General features: G+C 40.6%; 1 protein-coding gene across 2 annotated transcripts in view; it reads right to left on the reverse strand.

The window, feature by feature from the left end:
• ATP12A (ATPase H+/K+ transporting non-gastric alpha2 subunit) overlaps positions 1-15,701 on the reverse strand; it is a 44,357-nt gene that overhangs the window by 18,985 nt on the left and 9,671 nt on the right. For both annotated transcript variants that reach the window (XM_070765639.1, XM_070765640.1), the window contains 8 exons: positions 14,767-14,970; positions 11,397-11,510; positions 9,452-9,586; positions 8,072-8,189; positions 5,272-5,540; positions 3,224-3,422; positions 2,768-2,877; positions 821-955 (listed from right to left, as the gene is read on the reverse strand). In XM_070765639.1, the coding sequence (XP_070621740.1) occupies positions 821-955; positions 2,768-2,877; positions 3,224-3,422; positions 5,272-5,540; positions 8,072-8,189; positions 9,452-9,586; positions 11,397-11,510; positions 14,767-14,970 (1,284 nt within the window). The remainder of the gene's footprint in view (positions 1-820; positions 956-2,767; positions 2,878-3,223; positions 3,423-5,271; positions 5,541-8,071; positions 8,190-9,451; positions 9,587-11,396; positions 11,511-14,766; positions 14,971-15,701) is intronic.

Here is a 15,701-nt window from a genome sequence, read left to right on the forward strand (position 1 = left end):
TGAAAGGCAGAGAATTAACCTGTAGGCTACAGTATCCAATCCCTTCAGCTCTGTACCAGGGAAGGGTTACATGTTTTTGTGTCGAATCACCCTGGTATATTGAAGAAGCCTCACGGCTTCCTTTTTCCCTCTCGGCCCAACCCGGGGCCATTTCCAAGGCAGTTAATTTATTCATAGCCAACAAACTATATCTTGTATTTGTCACATGTTTTTGCTGAATTTAAAAATTAGGGGAGACTAGGATATATATATTTCTGTTGAACCAGAAAGCTTGAAAGTATGAGATCCTGTAGCCTAGAGGTTAATTCTCTGCCTTACAAGGCAAAGGCTGCAAGTTCAAATCCCAGTGAGGATATGGCTAGCTGATGAGGCCAGAACAAGGCTGAAATAGATCTATCCTAGTCTTCCTTAATTTTCAAAATTCAGCAAAAACATGTGTCACATACAGAATATATTTTGTCGGCTATGAATAAATTAATTAACTGCCTTGGAAATGGCCCTGGGTTGGGCCGGGAGGCAAAAGGAAGCATTGTGCTCCTCCCATATTTGGGTATACCAGGGTGATTCGACAGAAAAAAACACATATAATACTTCCCTGGTACAAAGCTGAAAGGAAGAGATCCTGTAGCCTAGAGGTTAATTCTCCACCTTACAAGGCAAAGGCTGCAAGTTCAAATCCCAGTGAGGGTATGGCTAGCTGATGAAGCCAGAACAAGGCCAAAATAGATCTATCCTAGTCTCCCTTAATGTTCAAATTCAGCAAAAATATGTGTATATGTATATGAAAATATGTATATATCTCAAAGGAATCAAACGTTACCTGAAACTTGTTAGTGGAATTGAAGGGGATTTCAGTCACTTTTCGGTTTCTCTTCCTTATGTCCATGACGTCGCCCAAAACCACTTCTGAGAACTTCAGAAGAGCTGTTTCTGAAGCGTCTCCCACGACTATTCTCTGGAGAGTTCGAAAATTGACCTCAGTAAAAAATCTCACGTCCCAAATTTATCCCAAATAATGCCCAAAATTGTTCTTACATCAGCTTCTCCCTTTATCATATCTTGTACATCTGATTTTAGCCTCCGTTATAGAAGAAAAATACTATATTTTTTCATGATAAACAATAAGGGACTTGCTTAAATGAATTCTGAAAAAAGGCAGCTTTCTACACTGAACGTCATGGAGCTTCTAAATGCTTGCAAATACTCTCTTAATATGGTTAAATACCAGCCCACAATTTAATTTTTCCCCCTCAACATAAGGGCAGAGCTGCAACTCATTTGGTATTTTCTCTCAGAACATGACCACCACATATGAAAGAAGGTGCCATTAATTTTTTTGCATTACCAACAATTTGGATTAAATTTGGGATATATTTTCGCCAACTGGGATATATTTTCGCCATCTATAACACATCTTTAAAGCCCTACATGGCATTGGGCCAGAATACATCCGGAACCACCTTCTAGTGCACAAATCCCAGCGGCCGATAAGGTCGAACAGAGTTGGCCTTCTCCGGGTCTCATCGACCAAACAATGTCGTTTGGCGGGCCCCAGGGGAAGAGCCTTCTCTATGGCGGCCCCGGCCCTCTGGAATCAACTCCCCCCAGAGATTAGAACGGCCCCCACCCTCCTTGTCTTTTGCAAATTACTCAAGACCCACTTTTGTCGCCAGGCATGGGGGAGTTAGGATATTCCTTCCCCTAGGCCATTACAAGTTATGTATGGTATGTTTGTGTGTATGTTTGGTTTTTATAATAAGGGTTTTTAGTTTTTTTATTAAATTGGATTGTTACATGTTGTTTTTTATCATTGTTGTTAGCCGCCCCAAGTCTGCGGAGAGGGGCGGCATACAAATCCAATAAATAATAATAAATAATAATAATAATAATCTTATAATAGTTTTCTATATATGATACCGATTTAGATAATTTTAAATTTCTGTTCCATGCCTGTTCCCAATCTGCCAAATGAATGTTATGCCCAATATTTTGTGCCCATGTAATCATAGGTGCTTTAACTATATCTCTATTCCTTTCGAACTGCAATAAGTAACTATAAAGTCTAGAAATAATTTTATTTTCAGGGCCAGTCCAAAGCTTGTCTAGGGTACTTAGTGTCATACTTATTCCATATTCTTTTATAGCCATTTTATATATAGATTGTATTTGCGCATATGGCCACCGGTCTATAATTATGTTTTGTGTATGTAATTCTTTCCTCGTTTGATATTTTATTGATTTTGAGGGGGGCAAAATGCTTTTAGCCCATTTGCAATGTGTCTGAATTTGGGATCGGAAAGTAAGAAAATGTGATATATTGGATTGAACCAAACTATATTTGTCATAATACCAACAGATTCTTTTATGTTCTTTTTTAAAAAGCAACCACTCAGAAATGGAAAAGTCGTCTTTCAAAATGCTTGAAGAACTACAAATCCCATCATCCCTATCTATTGGCAAAGAATGGTAGAACTCCAAGGTTGCCTACTCATATCTCAGACGCTGCAAAATGAACTTTGTCTATGGAGGTTCTCAACCATCCGGGTCAAAAAGTACTTTTTCAAGAGACAACTGGAATTTCTCATTTTTCTTTGAAGACTTTTTGCTTCTCATCCAAGAAGCTTCTTCAACTCTGACCGGATCCCTTGAAGCAAAACATCTCCAAAGAAAAATCAGAAAGTCCAGTTGCCTCTTGGGGACAAAATGAATTTTCTGCTTCCAAATTTAATTCAGAAATCCAAAACACCTTTTATGGAGTCTTTCATACCTTCATGATGGGTAAATTTTCTTGTCCTGGTCTAAATTCAGCCCGGTTACAAAGGGAGACGATTTTGGATAATGCAGCCCATGTGCCTGAAGTTTGGTCAAAAGATTGACCTGAAAACGAAAGGAGCAACAATTATTCTCTGATCAATAACAAGGTGTCAAGTTCCAAAACCCAAGAAAGACAGGATAAGAGTCTTCTAATAGTTTCTTATATTGCTCCTCATCCATAGACGGAAATCTTGCTAAACTAAAGTAGAGGATTTGCATCATAAAACATATATTCTGAGAATTATTAGGGAGGAACCGTCTTCACCTACTTTCTCCCACACAAACGATCTAAATTGAGCTCCCTCTTGCTCCTCTGGAATTCAGCCCCTCCCTCCTGGGAATCCAGACCACATTCCATCACACCCTTGTGAACTGCCTTTCCCTTTTAACCCTAAGGCTGATTATTTACTTGACTGATCTTCGCTGGTATCCGCTGAGCAGACTTCGTTGTCGAACCACAGGTGAGCTACCGTCATCCGATTCTGGGTCAGCGTCCCTGTCTTGTCGGAGCAGATGACGGAAGTAGATCCCAGTGTCTCTACAGCTTCCAAATTCTTCACCAAGCAATTCTTTTTGGCCATTCTCTTGGCGGTCAACGACAAGCTTACCTATCAATGAAGAGGATGGAATATGTCAGGTACAAGAAGTCAGGAACTAGAGCAGAGTTCAAAAGTACTCTATTTCATGCTACTTATAACAAGTGTCTAATCTACTAATGGTCAAGATGAATTGGCACCAGATAACAGTCAACGGATTTCAAGTGGAGTAGGACATAGGTCTCTCCAAGATAAACTGATGGTGGTTTTGACCTCGCCTTCAGGCACTGCCTGGTTGGCTCCTACAGATCAATCAAGTGATTTAACCAATTGTTTGTAAGCAAGGATCAGGGTTTTCCCACCGTTCCATCCATAATAGCACTAGAACTTAGACTTTTAATACCACTTTACTGTGCTTCATAACCCTCTCTAAGTGGTTTACAAAGTTAATATGTTGCTCCCCAACAATCAGCGTCCCCATTTGAGAAAGGATGGAAGATTGAAATTCGAACTGCCAAATTGTAGGCAGCCGGCAGTCAGCAGAAGTAGCCTGCAGTACTGCACTCTAACCACTGTGCCACCATGGCTCATGATCCTCATTTATTGATTTTATTTATCATTTCAGTTTCCACAGCAGCCCATTTGCACAAACCTATGCAACTTGGATTGACTATATAGAATTATGCAGCTCTGGAATGAAAACCGAATCTCCTATTTGCTTGAGCAGATATTCCCGTCCTATTGCAAAGGTGCCTTGAATAAGGTTGCTAGAAGATGTCTCTCTTAGATAATCAAGAAATGCCTCCAGAGAAACACCTGAAACTGTTTCAGGGGTCAGAGAAGGGCAGGTTCACAGAATGCAATAATTCAACCCATCTTTTTTGGCAGGACAAATGTAACATGACCTATTTGACCTTTTCAAACTTTCAGAAGAGTGCTAAAATCCAGATTCAGATATCATGGGATTTTAAAAAAAATAAAATTCTATGATGCATCATTTAAAGTGCTAGAAATGGAGGTTAGCGCTAGACTGATATTTTCTTTGGCGTTATTTTTGTCACTGAGCCGGGGGCGGGGTGAGAAATAATAGCCAGAATTCTCATGGGTGGTGTGCTAAGTCTTGGCAATTAACCTCGATAGAGTTGGCTTAGTTGGCTAGAGTTCTGTGCGGCTTTTTCCTATTTGCATATGAAAGTCTCTCTTTCTTCATACAGTCCTCTTTCCAACTACAGGCAGTCCTAGTGGAACTTGCCCATCGTGGTCGTAAGTCAGGGCAGCAATAAAATGGGTTGGCCATTTGATCATCTTCGCCCTAGGGTGGGGAGGGAATGGGGATTTTGCAGTATCCTTCCCCCTGGAGTGGGGAGGGAATGGGGATTGTGCAGTATCCTTCCGCCTAGAGTGGGGAGGGAATGGGGATTTGGCAGTATCCTTCCCCCTGGAGTGGGGAGGGAATGGGGATTTGGCAGTATCCTCCCCCCTGGAGTGGGGAAGGAATGGGGATTGTGCAGTATTCTTCCCCCTGGAGTGGGGAGGGAATGGGGATTTGGCAGTATCCTTCCCCCAGGAGTGGGGAGGGAATGGGGATTTGGCAGTATCCTTCCCCCTAGAATGGGGAGAGAATGGGGATTGTGCAGTATCCTTCCCCCAGGAGTGGGGAGGGAATGAGGATTTGGCAGTATCCTTCCCCCTGGAGTGGGGAGGGAATGGGGATTGTGCAGTATCCTTCCCCCTAGAGTGGGGAGGGAATGGGGATTTTGCAGTATCCTTCCCCCTGGAGTGCGAAGGGAATGGGGATTTGGCAGTATCCTTCGCCCTGGAGTGGGAATGGAATTGGAACTTTGCAGGATCCTTCCCCCTGGAGTGGGAATGGAATGGAGATTTTGCAGTATCCTTCCCCCTATATCCAACGCATACTCACCGTAACTGTAGCTAACAATCCTTCAGGCACGTTGGCCACAATGATACCAATGAGGAAGATGACAGAATCCAGCACATGGTAATGCATGGAGACTGCAATGATGAAGAATAGCACTCCAATGGAGATAGCAACGCCAGCCACAATGTGGACGAAGTGTTCGATCTCGAGAGCAATGGGCGTCTTCTCATTCCCCACTCCGGATGCTAGAGAGGCAATTCGGCCAATGATGGTGTTGTCACCGGTGTTGATTACGAGGCCCGTAGCGGTACCTAAGAGAAAGGATTGATTATAAAATAAACAGAGTAGTATAAAACTTGGGATATGTTTTATGAGTGGTTAGAAACAAGAGAACAAAATTAACACATAATTATGAATTAAATATAAAATAAAAAGGATAATGTTACTTAGCTAATAACATTCTAAAGATAAATGATGAACCATTCAATTTCTACCAATCGAGATATTGTAATACTGATTGATTTAAGGTGGTTGAAAGCAAAACAAACATATATATATAAATCAAATAACCAGAATTATTTTTTTCTTTCAATATCACTGTCTGTAATAGCCGTATAAATGACTAAGTAGATGTTGTGTTTAATGGATGTGAACAATTTAATTGAATATTCTTTTTTTTTTCATGTGTGTATGTATAATTGTTTGTCTTAACTGTTTATATATATATTTCAATGAAAAATTATTTTTTTAAAAAATAGAAAGGGTTGATTATCAAGAAAATGGATATAAACAGAAGAGAACAGTTGTACCTCCTTGGCACTCTCTAAGCTTGGTTCTTTTCTTAAAGACGTTTCATTTCCCATCTGGGTAACATCATCAATGCTACAAGGGAGCAAGGCTTGATTTCTGTTGATATACAAGTGGCTTGTTCTGTCAGTGTTGGTGGGAGTGTTTTTGATGGTTCTTGGTAAACACTTCCACCAATGCTGATAAAGCAAGCCAGGGTATATAAACAGAGAAAACCCCACTCCCCTTGAGCCCTGATGTTGTTATCTAGTTGGGTGATGAAACATCTTCAAGAAAACAACCCAGCTCAGGTATCACCAAGGACCCCAAAGAAGACTATACAGTATATTGATAAACTGAACATTCCTTCCATTCAACATTCCTTCTCATGACCCTGCCTTTTCATGGTGCTTCCTCCATACCAAGGATTCCCAAACTTGGCAACTTTGGAGATCTTATAGTCCAACCGCCTGCTTAGGCAAGAAACCCTACACTACTTCTGACAGATGGTTATCCAACATTTTCTTAAAATCTTCCACTGTTGGAGCATTCACAACTTCTGGAGGAAAGGTGTTCCACTGATTAATTATTCTAACTGTCAGGAAATTTCTCCTTATCTCTAAGTTGCTTGTTTAGTCTCCACCCATTGCTTCTTGTTCTACCCTCAGGTGCTTTGGAGAATAGGTTGACTCCTTCTTCTTTGTGGCAACCCCTGAGATATTGGAACGCTGCTATCAAGTCTCCCCTGGTCCTTCTTTTCATTAAACTAGCCATGCCCAGTTCCTGCAACCGTTCTTCCTATGTTTTAGCCTCCAGTCCCCTAACCATCTTTGTCGCTCTTCTCTGCACTTTTTCTAGAGTCTCAATACTGGTTTTGCATCGTGGTGACCAAAACTAAATGCAGGCCTTACTAAGGCCTTATAAACTGGTATTAACAGTTCACGTGATCTTGATTCTGTCCCTCTGTTAATGCAACCTAGAACTATGTTGGTTTTTGGGGCATCTGCTGCACACGGCTGACTCATATTTAAATGGTTGTCCACTAGGACTCCAAGGTCCCTCTGGCAATACTGTTGAGTAATGTACTACATATACTGCACCTGTGCATTTTGTTTCTCTTGCCTAAATGTAGAACCTTACTTTTTTCACCACTTGTGGACTTCAACTCCCAGAATTCTCCAGGCTGGAGAATTCTAGGAGTTGAAGTCCACAGATCCTAAAGTTGCCAACTTTGAAGACCTCTGCTCCATAAATTCATGCACATATACAAGTAGAGACCACTTCTTGGACTTTGGATCAGAAAGATCCCTATGCTTTATTCCTATATCTATTCTTTCTTAGATATATATTTACTATGAGTATATCCTTTATTACCTTCATTATGTATTTTACTATGTGTATACCCACTAAAACCCTCATTGTGTATTGGACAAAATCAGTCAATCAATAAATAAAGATCGGCAGTCAAAGATCAGCTTTAATTCCCCTCCTCCTGTATATTTATTTCCAACTTCAAAAGGTGATGACCATGTACACTGGATTAAATGTCCATGTTTTGCCTTTGATAGTTTGCAAATAATAACAGTTAAGGGTGGGACATCCTGCCTTAAACCTCGCTGGGTTTGGCCCCAAACTGTAGGTAGCAGAGACTTCCTCCTGGTTGCAATTTTACACAGGCACAAAATGGAAAGGTCAGTTCGGGTAACGTCGGAGATTGTCATGGGAGGGAATTGAACTAGCTCTAACAGGAGGCAGATGTGAAGCAACTTGTCTCGGGCAGCAGATCCTGGGTGGCAGAAAATTGTTATTTACTTTGTTTGATTGCAATTTTATTGCCTTCTTACCATTCTTTTGAATTTTATTGGCCGTTCTGTTTCCCCAGAGAAGGGGCTTGTGGGATTTTTTTTTCTGCCTTGCAGGTCAAAGATAAACTTTAAAAAAATGGAGTCACCAAGAATGTTCTCTGAGTTATAGAACAGAGACATGAAGTTAAGGAGCAAACCGCCTTGAGCCCAGGCAACAAGCCTCATCCTGTCAACTCGTCTGACATACATACCTTCCAAGCAGGTCGTGGAATAGAAACCGATGTTTTTAGTTTCCAGTGGATTTTCATGCGTGAATTCACAGGAACGAGACTGAGGTTCCGACTCCCCAGTGAGGGAAGAGTTGTCCACCTGTGACCCAAAAAATAACATGAAATTGTGGGAGCCTCCCCGATGTTGGATATTGCAGAGGAGGAGGAGGAGGAAGAAGAGGAGGAGGAGGAGAAGAATAGAAGGAGGAGGAAGAAAAAGAAGAAGGTAATGATGAAGGAGAAGAAGGAGGAGGAGGAGGAGAAGAAAAAGAAGAAGAAGAAGAAGAAGAAGAAGAAGAAGAAGAAGAAGAAGAAGAAGAAGAATAGGTGGAGAAGGAGAAGGAAGAAGAACATGATGATGAAGGAAAAGAAAAAGGAGGAGGAAGAGGAAGGGGAGGAGGAGGAGAAGAAGAATAGAAGGAGGAGGAGGAGGAGGAAGGTAATGATGAAGGAGAAGAAGGAGAAGAGAAGAAGAAGGAGGAGGAGGAGAAGGAGAAGAAGAAGAATAGGTGGAGGAGGAGAAGGAAGAAGAACATGATGATGAAGGAAAAGAAAAAGGAGGAGGAAGAGGAAAAGGAGGAGGAGGAGAGAAGGAGGAGGAGGAGGAGAAGAATAGAAGGAGGAGGAGGAAGAAGAAGGTAATGATGAAGGAGAAGAAGAAGAAGAGGAGGAGGAGGAGGAGGAGAATAGAAGGAGGAGGAAGAAAAAGAAGAAGGTAATGATGAAGGAGAAGAAGGAGGAGGAGGAGGAGGAGGAGGAGAAGAAGAAGAAGAAGAAGAAGAAGAATAGGTGGAGAAGGAGAAGGAAGAAGAACATTATGATGAAGGAAAAGAAAAAGGAGGAGGAAGAGGAAGAGGAGGAGGAGGAGAAGAAGAATAGAAGGAGGAGGAGGAGGAAGAAGGTAATGATGAAGGAGAAGAAGGAGAAGAGAAGAAGAAGGAGGAGGAGGAGGAGAAGGAGAAGAAGAAGAATAGGTGGAGGAGGAGAAGGAAGAAGAACATGATGATGAAGGAAAAGAAAAAGGAGGAGGAGGAGAGAAGGAGGAGGAGGAGGAGAAGAATAGAAGGAGGAGGAGGAAGAAGAAGGTAATGATGAAGGAGAAGAAGAAGAAGAAGAGGAGGAGGAAGAGGAGGAGGAGGAGGAGGAGGAGGAGGAGGAGGAGGAGGAAGGGGGGTTCTTTGTGTTCCCTGAATCTGGTCATTTTCTTGCAGAAATTTCATTACCCAATCGGGGAACTTCATCTCTGCTAGTTGGGTAATATAACATCGGCAACTAAACAACAACAAGCTCAGAGAGCATCAAGGATCCTGTAAAACAATTCAAAATTCATATTTTCCTCTCCCACTCTGCTTGTAAACTCACCTTACAACCCTGAGACTGGATTAGTCGGATATCAGCTGGTATTCGGTCTCCACCTTTGATCTCCACGATGTCACCCACCACCAGTTGGTCTGCTGGAATTTCTCTTTTTTCCGCATCTCTGAAGACGAGGGCTTGCTAAGTACGGAAAACATAGAGATGCTTTAGTTGGATGATTGACCAACTATATTATAATTGGTCATATAATATATAGTTGGAGCCATTCACAGAAGACAGATCTGCCTAACGTTAAGAGCCCTGATATCTCACATTGACCTCTAGGTCTGGGCTAGCCCCTCTTCAAATACCTTGCAGGCCATAACCGTGGGAAATAGATGCAGGATGTATCCAGTTCCTGTTTGGCCTCTGAATGGACCAAATAGCCTTTGGTGTATCCCAGCAGGATAATTCTCAGATTTTTTCGTAACTGGGAACAATTGTGTTTAGAATTTCCATGTTGGTTAATGTTAGTATCATGTACATAACTAATTGGGTTTGGCAATATATAACATAAACCAACAATGTATGCTTACATGTATTAGAATACTATTGTTTTAAGAGCTCGTGTTGCAGTTAGCCATAAGAGGGAGTGAGAAGCGTGATTCTTTCTCTCTGTTATTCACTGCTATTTTCTGTTTGGCCGGACCCAGGAGAAGAGCCTTCTCTGTGGCGGCCCCGACCCTATGGAACCAGCTCCCCCCAGATATCAGAGTTGCCCCCACCCTCCTTGCCTTTCGCAAGCTCCTTAAAACCCACCTCTGTCGTCAGGCATGGGGGAATTGAAAAGTTTTTCTCCCTTCCCCCTAGGCTTATAGAATTTATACATGGTATGTTTGTTGGTATGATTGGTCTCTTAAATTGGGGTTTTTTAGATTACTTTTTCATATTAGATTTGTTACATTTTTATTGTTGTTAGCCGCCCCGAGTCTTCGGAGAGGGGCGGCATACAAATCTAAATAAACTAAACTAAACTAAACTAAACTATGCGACTATGCTGTAGTGGAAACTGTGTGTTCAAATAATGCTTCGTGTACGCTGCTCAAAAAATAAAGGGAACCCTCAAAGAACACATCCTAGATCTGAATGAATGAAATATTCTCATGGAATACTTTGCCCTGTACAAAGTTGAATGTGCTGACAACCTGTGAAATTGATTGTCAATCAGTGTTGCTTCCTAAGTGGACAGTTTGATTTCACAGAAGTTTGATTTACTTGGAGTTATATTGTGTTTTTTAAGTGTTCCCTTTATTTATTTTTTGAGCAGTGTATTTGTAAGCTGAACAAGTAAGCTTATAGTATCGTATATGTATTGACTGATTTAACTGCGCATGACTAGGACTGTTCTTGACTATGTTATTTGCCAAAGTAAATAATATTTTATGTACTTAATGTATCTGGCTTGTATTACTGAACCATTACTCATATCTCTGGCCTATCAGCTGGATATCTGCTATATCTCCATGTTTCCTGTGTGCATATGTATCTCTGCTAACTCAGGGATCGCTCTGCTCACTCCTTAACGGTTAACACAAGCAATACTCTTGCATTGTCTCAAAGATCCTTTTTCAAAAGTCATCGGAACTTTCTTGAGTATTTTTGCCTTGAAAATGTTTCACCGGCTCAGAAGATGCTTCTCGGATGAGGAGCAAAACGTCTTCAAGGAAAAAACAAAGTCCAGTTGCCTTTTAGAAAAAAATCATCTTTGGGACAACAATGACTTGGATGATTGAGAATTTCCATAGCCATTACCGTATGTTGCTTTCCAGATGTTTGGGGTAAAGTCTATTTTAGGACCCGGTCTATAATGGGAACAGAGAGCTAACTCTTTTAATTGCATTGATGCCTAGGCCAATCTCATTTCTTCTACCCACTCTAGGAAAAAAATAATAAAATGTCTAAGTAGCTTTCTTTCAATGCATTAGTCCACTAATCGTTGTTGGAAATTCACCTGTGGGATCATTTTGCCGAAGCTGGCCATTATGTTGGTGCTCTTAGCTTCTTGATAATAAGCGAACATCCCGGTCAAAATGACAACCAGGGCAAGGACCACGCCCAGGTAGAGCTGGAAAGAAAAACCATCCAGGTTAGATATAGAGACAAAAGCAGAAGCCTTCAAAAGCCACGAGAACAAATGAGTCACAATAAAATGGCGATGTGGTATCTTCTAATCTGCATTGCCAATGGTCTTTGAGAAAAGATTAGACAGCCAATTGTCTGGGATGGAATCAGATCTTCTGGGCAGGAAGTTAGAGTAGAAGACCTCTAAGGAGCCAAGGTGGCGCAGTGGGTAGAGTGCAGTATTGCAGGCCACTAAAGCTGACTGCTAGATCTGCAGGTCAGCAGTTCAAATCTCCAGCTCAAGGTTGACTTAGCCTTCCATCCTTCAGAGGTGGGTAAAATGAGGACCCAGATTGTTTTGGTGTCAGGATAGTCTGGCTCTGTTAAAAAGTGCACCCTGAGTTGTAAGGAACCCTGAGTCTAAGAAGAAGGGCAGCATTTAAAAAAATCATATATATATATAAATAAGGTCCCTTCCAAGCCTTCTATGTGTGTTGTTTAGCTACAAGGAAATCAGGACTCATGGTCATTTATTTATCTGCACCTTGGTGATGCAGTGGTTAGAGTGCAGTAGTGCAAGCTGCTTCTGCTGACTGCTGGCTTTAGTTCACCAGTTCAAATCTCACCAGGCTCAAGGTTGACTCAACCTTCCATCCTTCCCAGGTGGGTAAAATGAGGATCCAGATTGTTGGGGGCAAGAGGCTGACTCTGTAAACCACTTAGAGAGGGTTGTAAAAGCACTGTGAAGCCTAAGTGCTATTGCTATTAGTCTTTAAATAATAATAATAATAATAATAATAATAATAATAATAATAATAATAATGAAATCACAAAGCAGTGTGATGGAAACACACAACTTTGTTGATGATCTTCAGCCAAGTAATATAACGGATTATTATAGAATTTGGGATAAATTTTACAATTGGTTTAAACAAAGAAACAATCAAATAAGTGAAATAGAATGCAAGGTTTAAAAAATTAATAATCAACATATTCATCTCTTTTTTCAAAATTGGAAACTAGTTTTTTTTTTGCTTTTTTGAAGTCTTTTTTTTAATTCTTTCAAGTTCTTCTCTAAAATGTTTCTTTTCTTTATTTTTTCTTACATAAAATGTACAGTATTTACAGTGAACATAGACTAAAATGGTTTCAATTTGATGTAAAAACATATACAACTGCGTATGTAGTGGGTTCTAAAACCCATTGCTACCAATTTGTGTGCCTTCTGCCCCACTCCTGCCACTATGGGTTTGCAGAACTGGGCCGAACCGGGAATAACCCACGGCTGGTGAATATGGTCTTAAAATTCTGCAACACTGAAAATCCACCCCTCCCTCCATTATATAGTCACCTTTACCCTGATTACCTGAGAGTTCTCCAAAAGGAACTCGCTGATCCTTGATTTTATTTAATCTTTGCTTCGGGCTGATTCATACCCCAAGAAAGGCCAAGCTAAGTGGCTGCATTTAGGAAATCGTGACTGATTTTGAACAACCTAAGCCGGTTGAAACCAGTAGACCATTGGACAGGACATCAAGTTGTAGGCTAGACTGAGAAGGTGATAAAACACCCCAGGGCCAAACAAATATCTCATCTACTGCTGCCAAAAATAATAATACCATGAAATTACCGGGAACCAAGCTAGACAGAAGACAGTGTTAACATTACAAGAACGACAGTAAAGATTTCCATAAAAACCTAAATTATTGGCCACCTATCCTTAAGTTCATGTGTTTGTGTTTTTATCTTAGCACAATCTTTGCTCCTACATTCAATAAAGATTGCAACTTTATCGCGCCAGCTTTGTCTATTGCAGGAAGAAACATTTTATTCCCCGGGTGCAACATCATGAAACGTGGAGTCCCCAATAAAAATGTTATACAGATGGTTCTTGACTTACAACCAAAATTTCCATTCCCAATCACAAAGCAATAGCACTTAGACTTATATACTGGTTTACAGTGCTGTGCAGCCCTCTCTAAGCAGTTTGTAAACTGCATACAGTTTACACATACGTTCAGAATCTTGCCCCGAACAATCTGGGTCCTCATTGTGCCAATTCTTTTTTTAAAAAATTCTCCATCATGAAAAACATGTTTACAATATCATATACAGTACAATACAATACAATTTAAACCTCTATCTTCTTAAGTACACTTTTAATAATAATAATAATAATAAATCAGATACCAGTTCCATTACTTCTTAACCCTCGGTATATATAGCTTAACTCCTGCTGACTCCTTTTCTAATTTTGTCACCCAGACAAACCAATTATCTCCTAATTAAATTCACCATTAATATTCCTTCAAATGCTTAATGAAATATCTCTTGAATCTAAGCCATCGTGCCCTCTGCACCTCCTTATTCCTTTTCCTAATAACTAAAAACCCTTATCCAATAGTAAATCTACATTAAATTACAGGGAGGGAGGGAGGGAGGGAGGGAGGGAGGGAGGGAGGAAGGAAGGAAGGAAGGAAGGAAGGAAGGAAGGAAGGAAGGAAGGAAGGGCCATGGGGGTGCAGTGGTCAGAACGCACTAATGCAGGGCTAACTCACTGCTCACTGCCAGCAGTTCGAATCCCACCAGGCTTAAGGTGGACTCAGCCTTCCATCCTTCCAAAGTCAGTAAAATGAGGAGAGCCAGATTGTTTTGGGCAAATATGCTAACTCTATAAACCCCTTAGGGAAGGCTCTAAAACACTGAAAACTCTAAAACACTTCCGGTCAACGACTACTTCAGCTTCAACCGCAACAACACAAGAGCACACAACAGATTCAAACTTAATATTAACTGCTCCAAACTTGACTGTAAAAAATATGACTTTAACAATCGAGTTGTCGAAGCGTGGAACTCATTACCGGACTCAATAGTGTCAACTCCCAACCCCCAACACTTCTCCCTTAGACTCTCCACGATTGACCTCTCCAGGTTGCTAAGAGGCCAGTAAGGGGCGTATATAAGTGCACTGATGTGCCTATTGTCCCCTGTCCAATTGTCTTTCCTTATCTCATATACCATATATATTCTCTCCTTATCTCTTATATCATATATATTCTCTCCCTCCCATCTCCTTCTCTTCTTTTTACTTTCTATCGTTATATATATTACTTAATGTCTATTCTCTTCCATACGTATTGTATATTGGACAAAGAATAAATAAAATTAAATATATAAATAAATAAACAAACTATAAAGTGGTATATATGTCTAAGTACCATTGCTATTGGGTGTGGGAAAGAAAGCAGTGTAAAACTCACGTTGTCAAACGCCGAAGACACTTTCTGACAATATTGAATGCCGAAAGCGATCCAGCAGAGGATGGCTCCAACCCACAAGAGTAGCGAAAAGCCTCCTATCATTTGTTTGAGAAACTTGATGATTTCAGGGGTCGATTTGGGGGGCGTGAGAGCGTTGGGACCATCGCGGGCCAGGACCTCCGCTGCTCTGGCGCTTGTGAGACCCTTTAAGCAGAACAAGGGAGAGAGTTAAAATCAACGACTCGGCACTCATACAACTTCAAAAAGCAAATCTGAAATTGATCAGCTGGGGGGCATTGACCAAACCGGTGAATTGGGGGAAGGAAATGTTAATGCAATTTGACATGGAGCTGATGCTGGTCTATCTCTCTGTGTTTGTCTATACTCCATAGTGTCATCCCCAAACCCCCAACACTTTACCCTTAGATTATCCACGGTTGACCTCTCCAGATTCCTAAGAGTTCAGTAAGGGGCGTGCATAAGTGTACTAGAGTGCCTTCCGTCCCCTGTCCTATTGCTCTCCTATATCTCCTATACCATTCTTCTTTTCTTATATTTCTTCTATTCTTTCATTGATATATTTTATTCCTATTTCTTCTCTTCTTTCTTAGATATTTTTTACTATGAGTATATCCTCTATATCCTCTATAACTTTCATTATGTATTTTACTATGTGTATACCCACTAAAACCCTCATTGTGTATTGGACAAAATCAATCCATCAATATTTATTTATTTATTTATTTATTTATTTATTTATTTATTTATTTGTTTAACTTATTTATTATTTAGATTTGTATGCCGCCCCTCTCCGCGGACTCGGGGCGGCTCACAACAGGGCATAACAAATCGTAACAAATCCAAATAAATTTAAATATTTAAAAAAAAGTTTAAAAAGTACCCCAATATACTAACAAGCACACACCACACACAAA

The sequence above is a fragment of the Erythrolamprus reginae genome, chromosome 12 (genome assembly GCF_031021105.1).
Source record: "Erythrolamprus reginae isolate rEryReg1 chromosome 12, rEryReg1.hap1, whole genome shotgun sequence".
Lineage (NCBI taxonomy): Eukaryota > Metazoa > Chordata > Lepidosauria > Squamata > Dipsadidae > Erythrolamprus > Erythrolamprus reginae.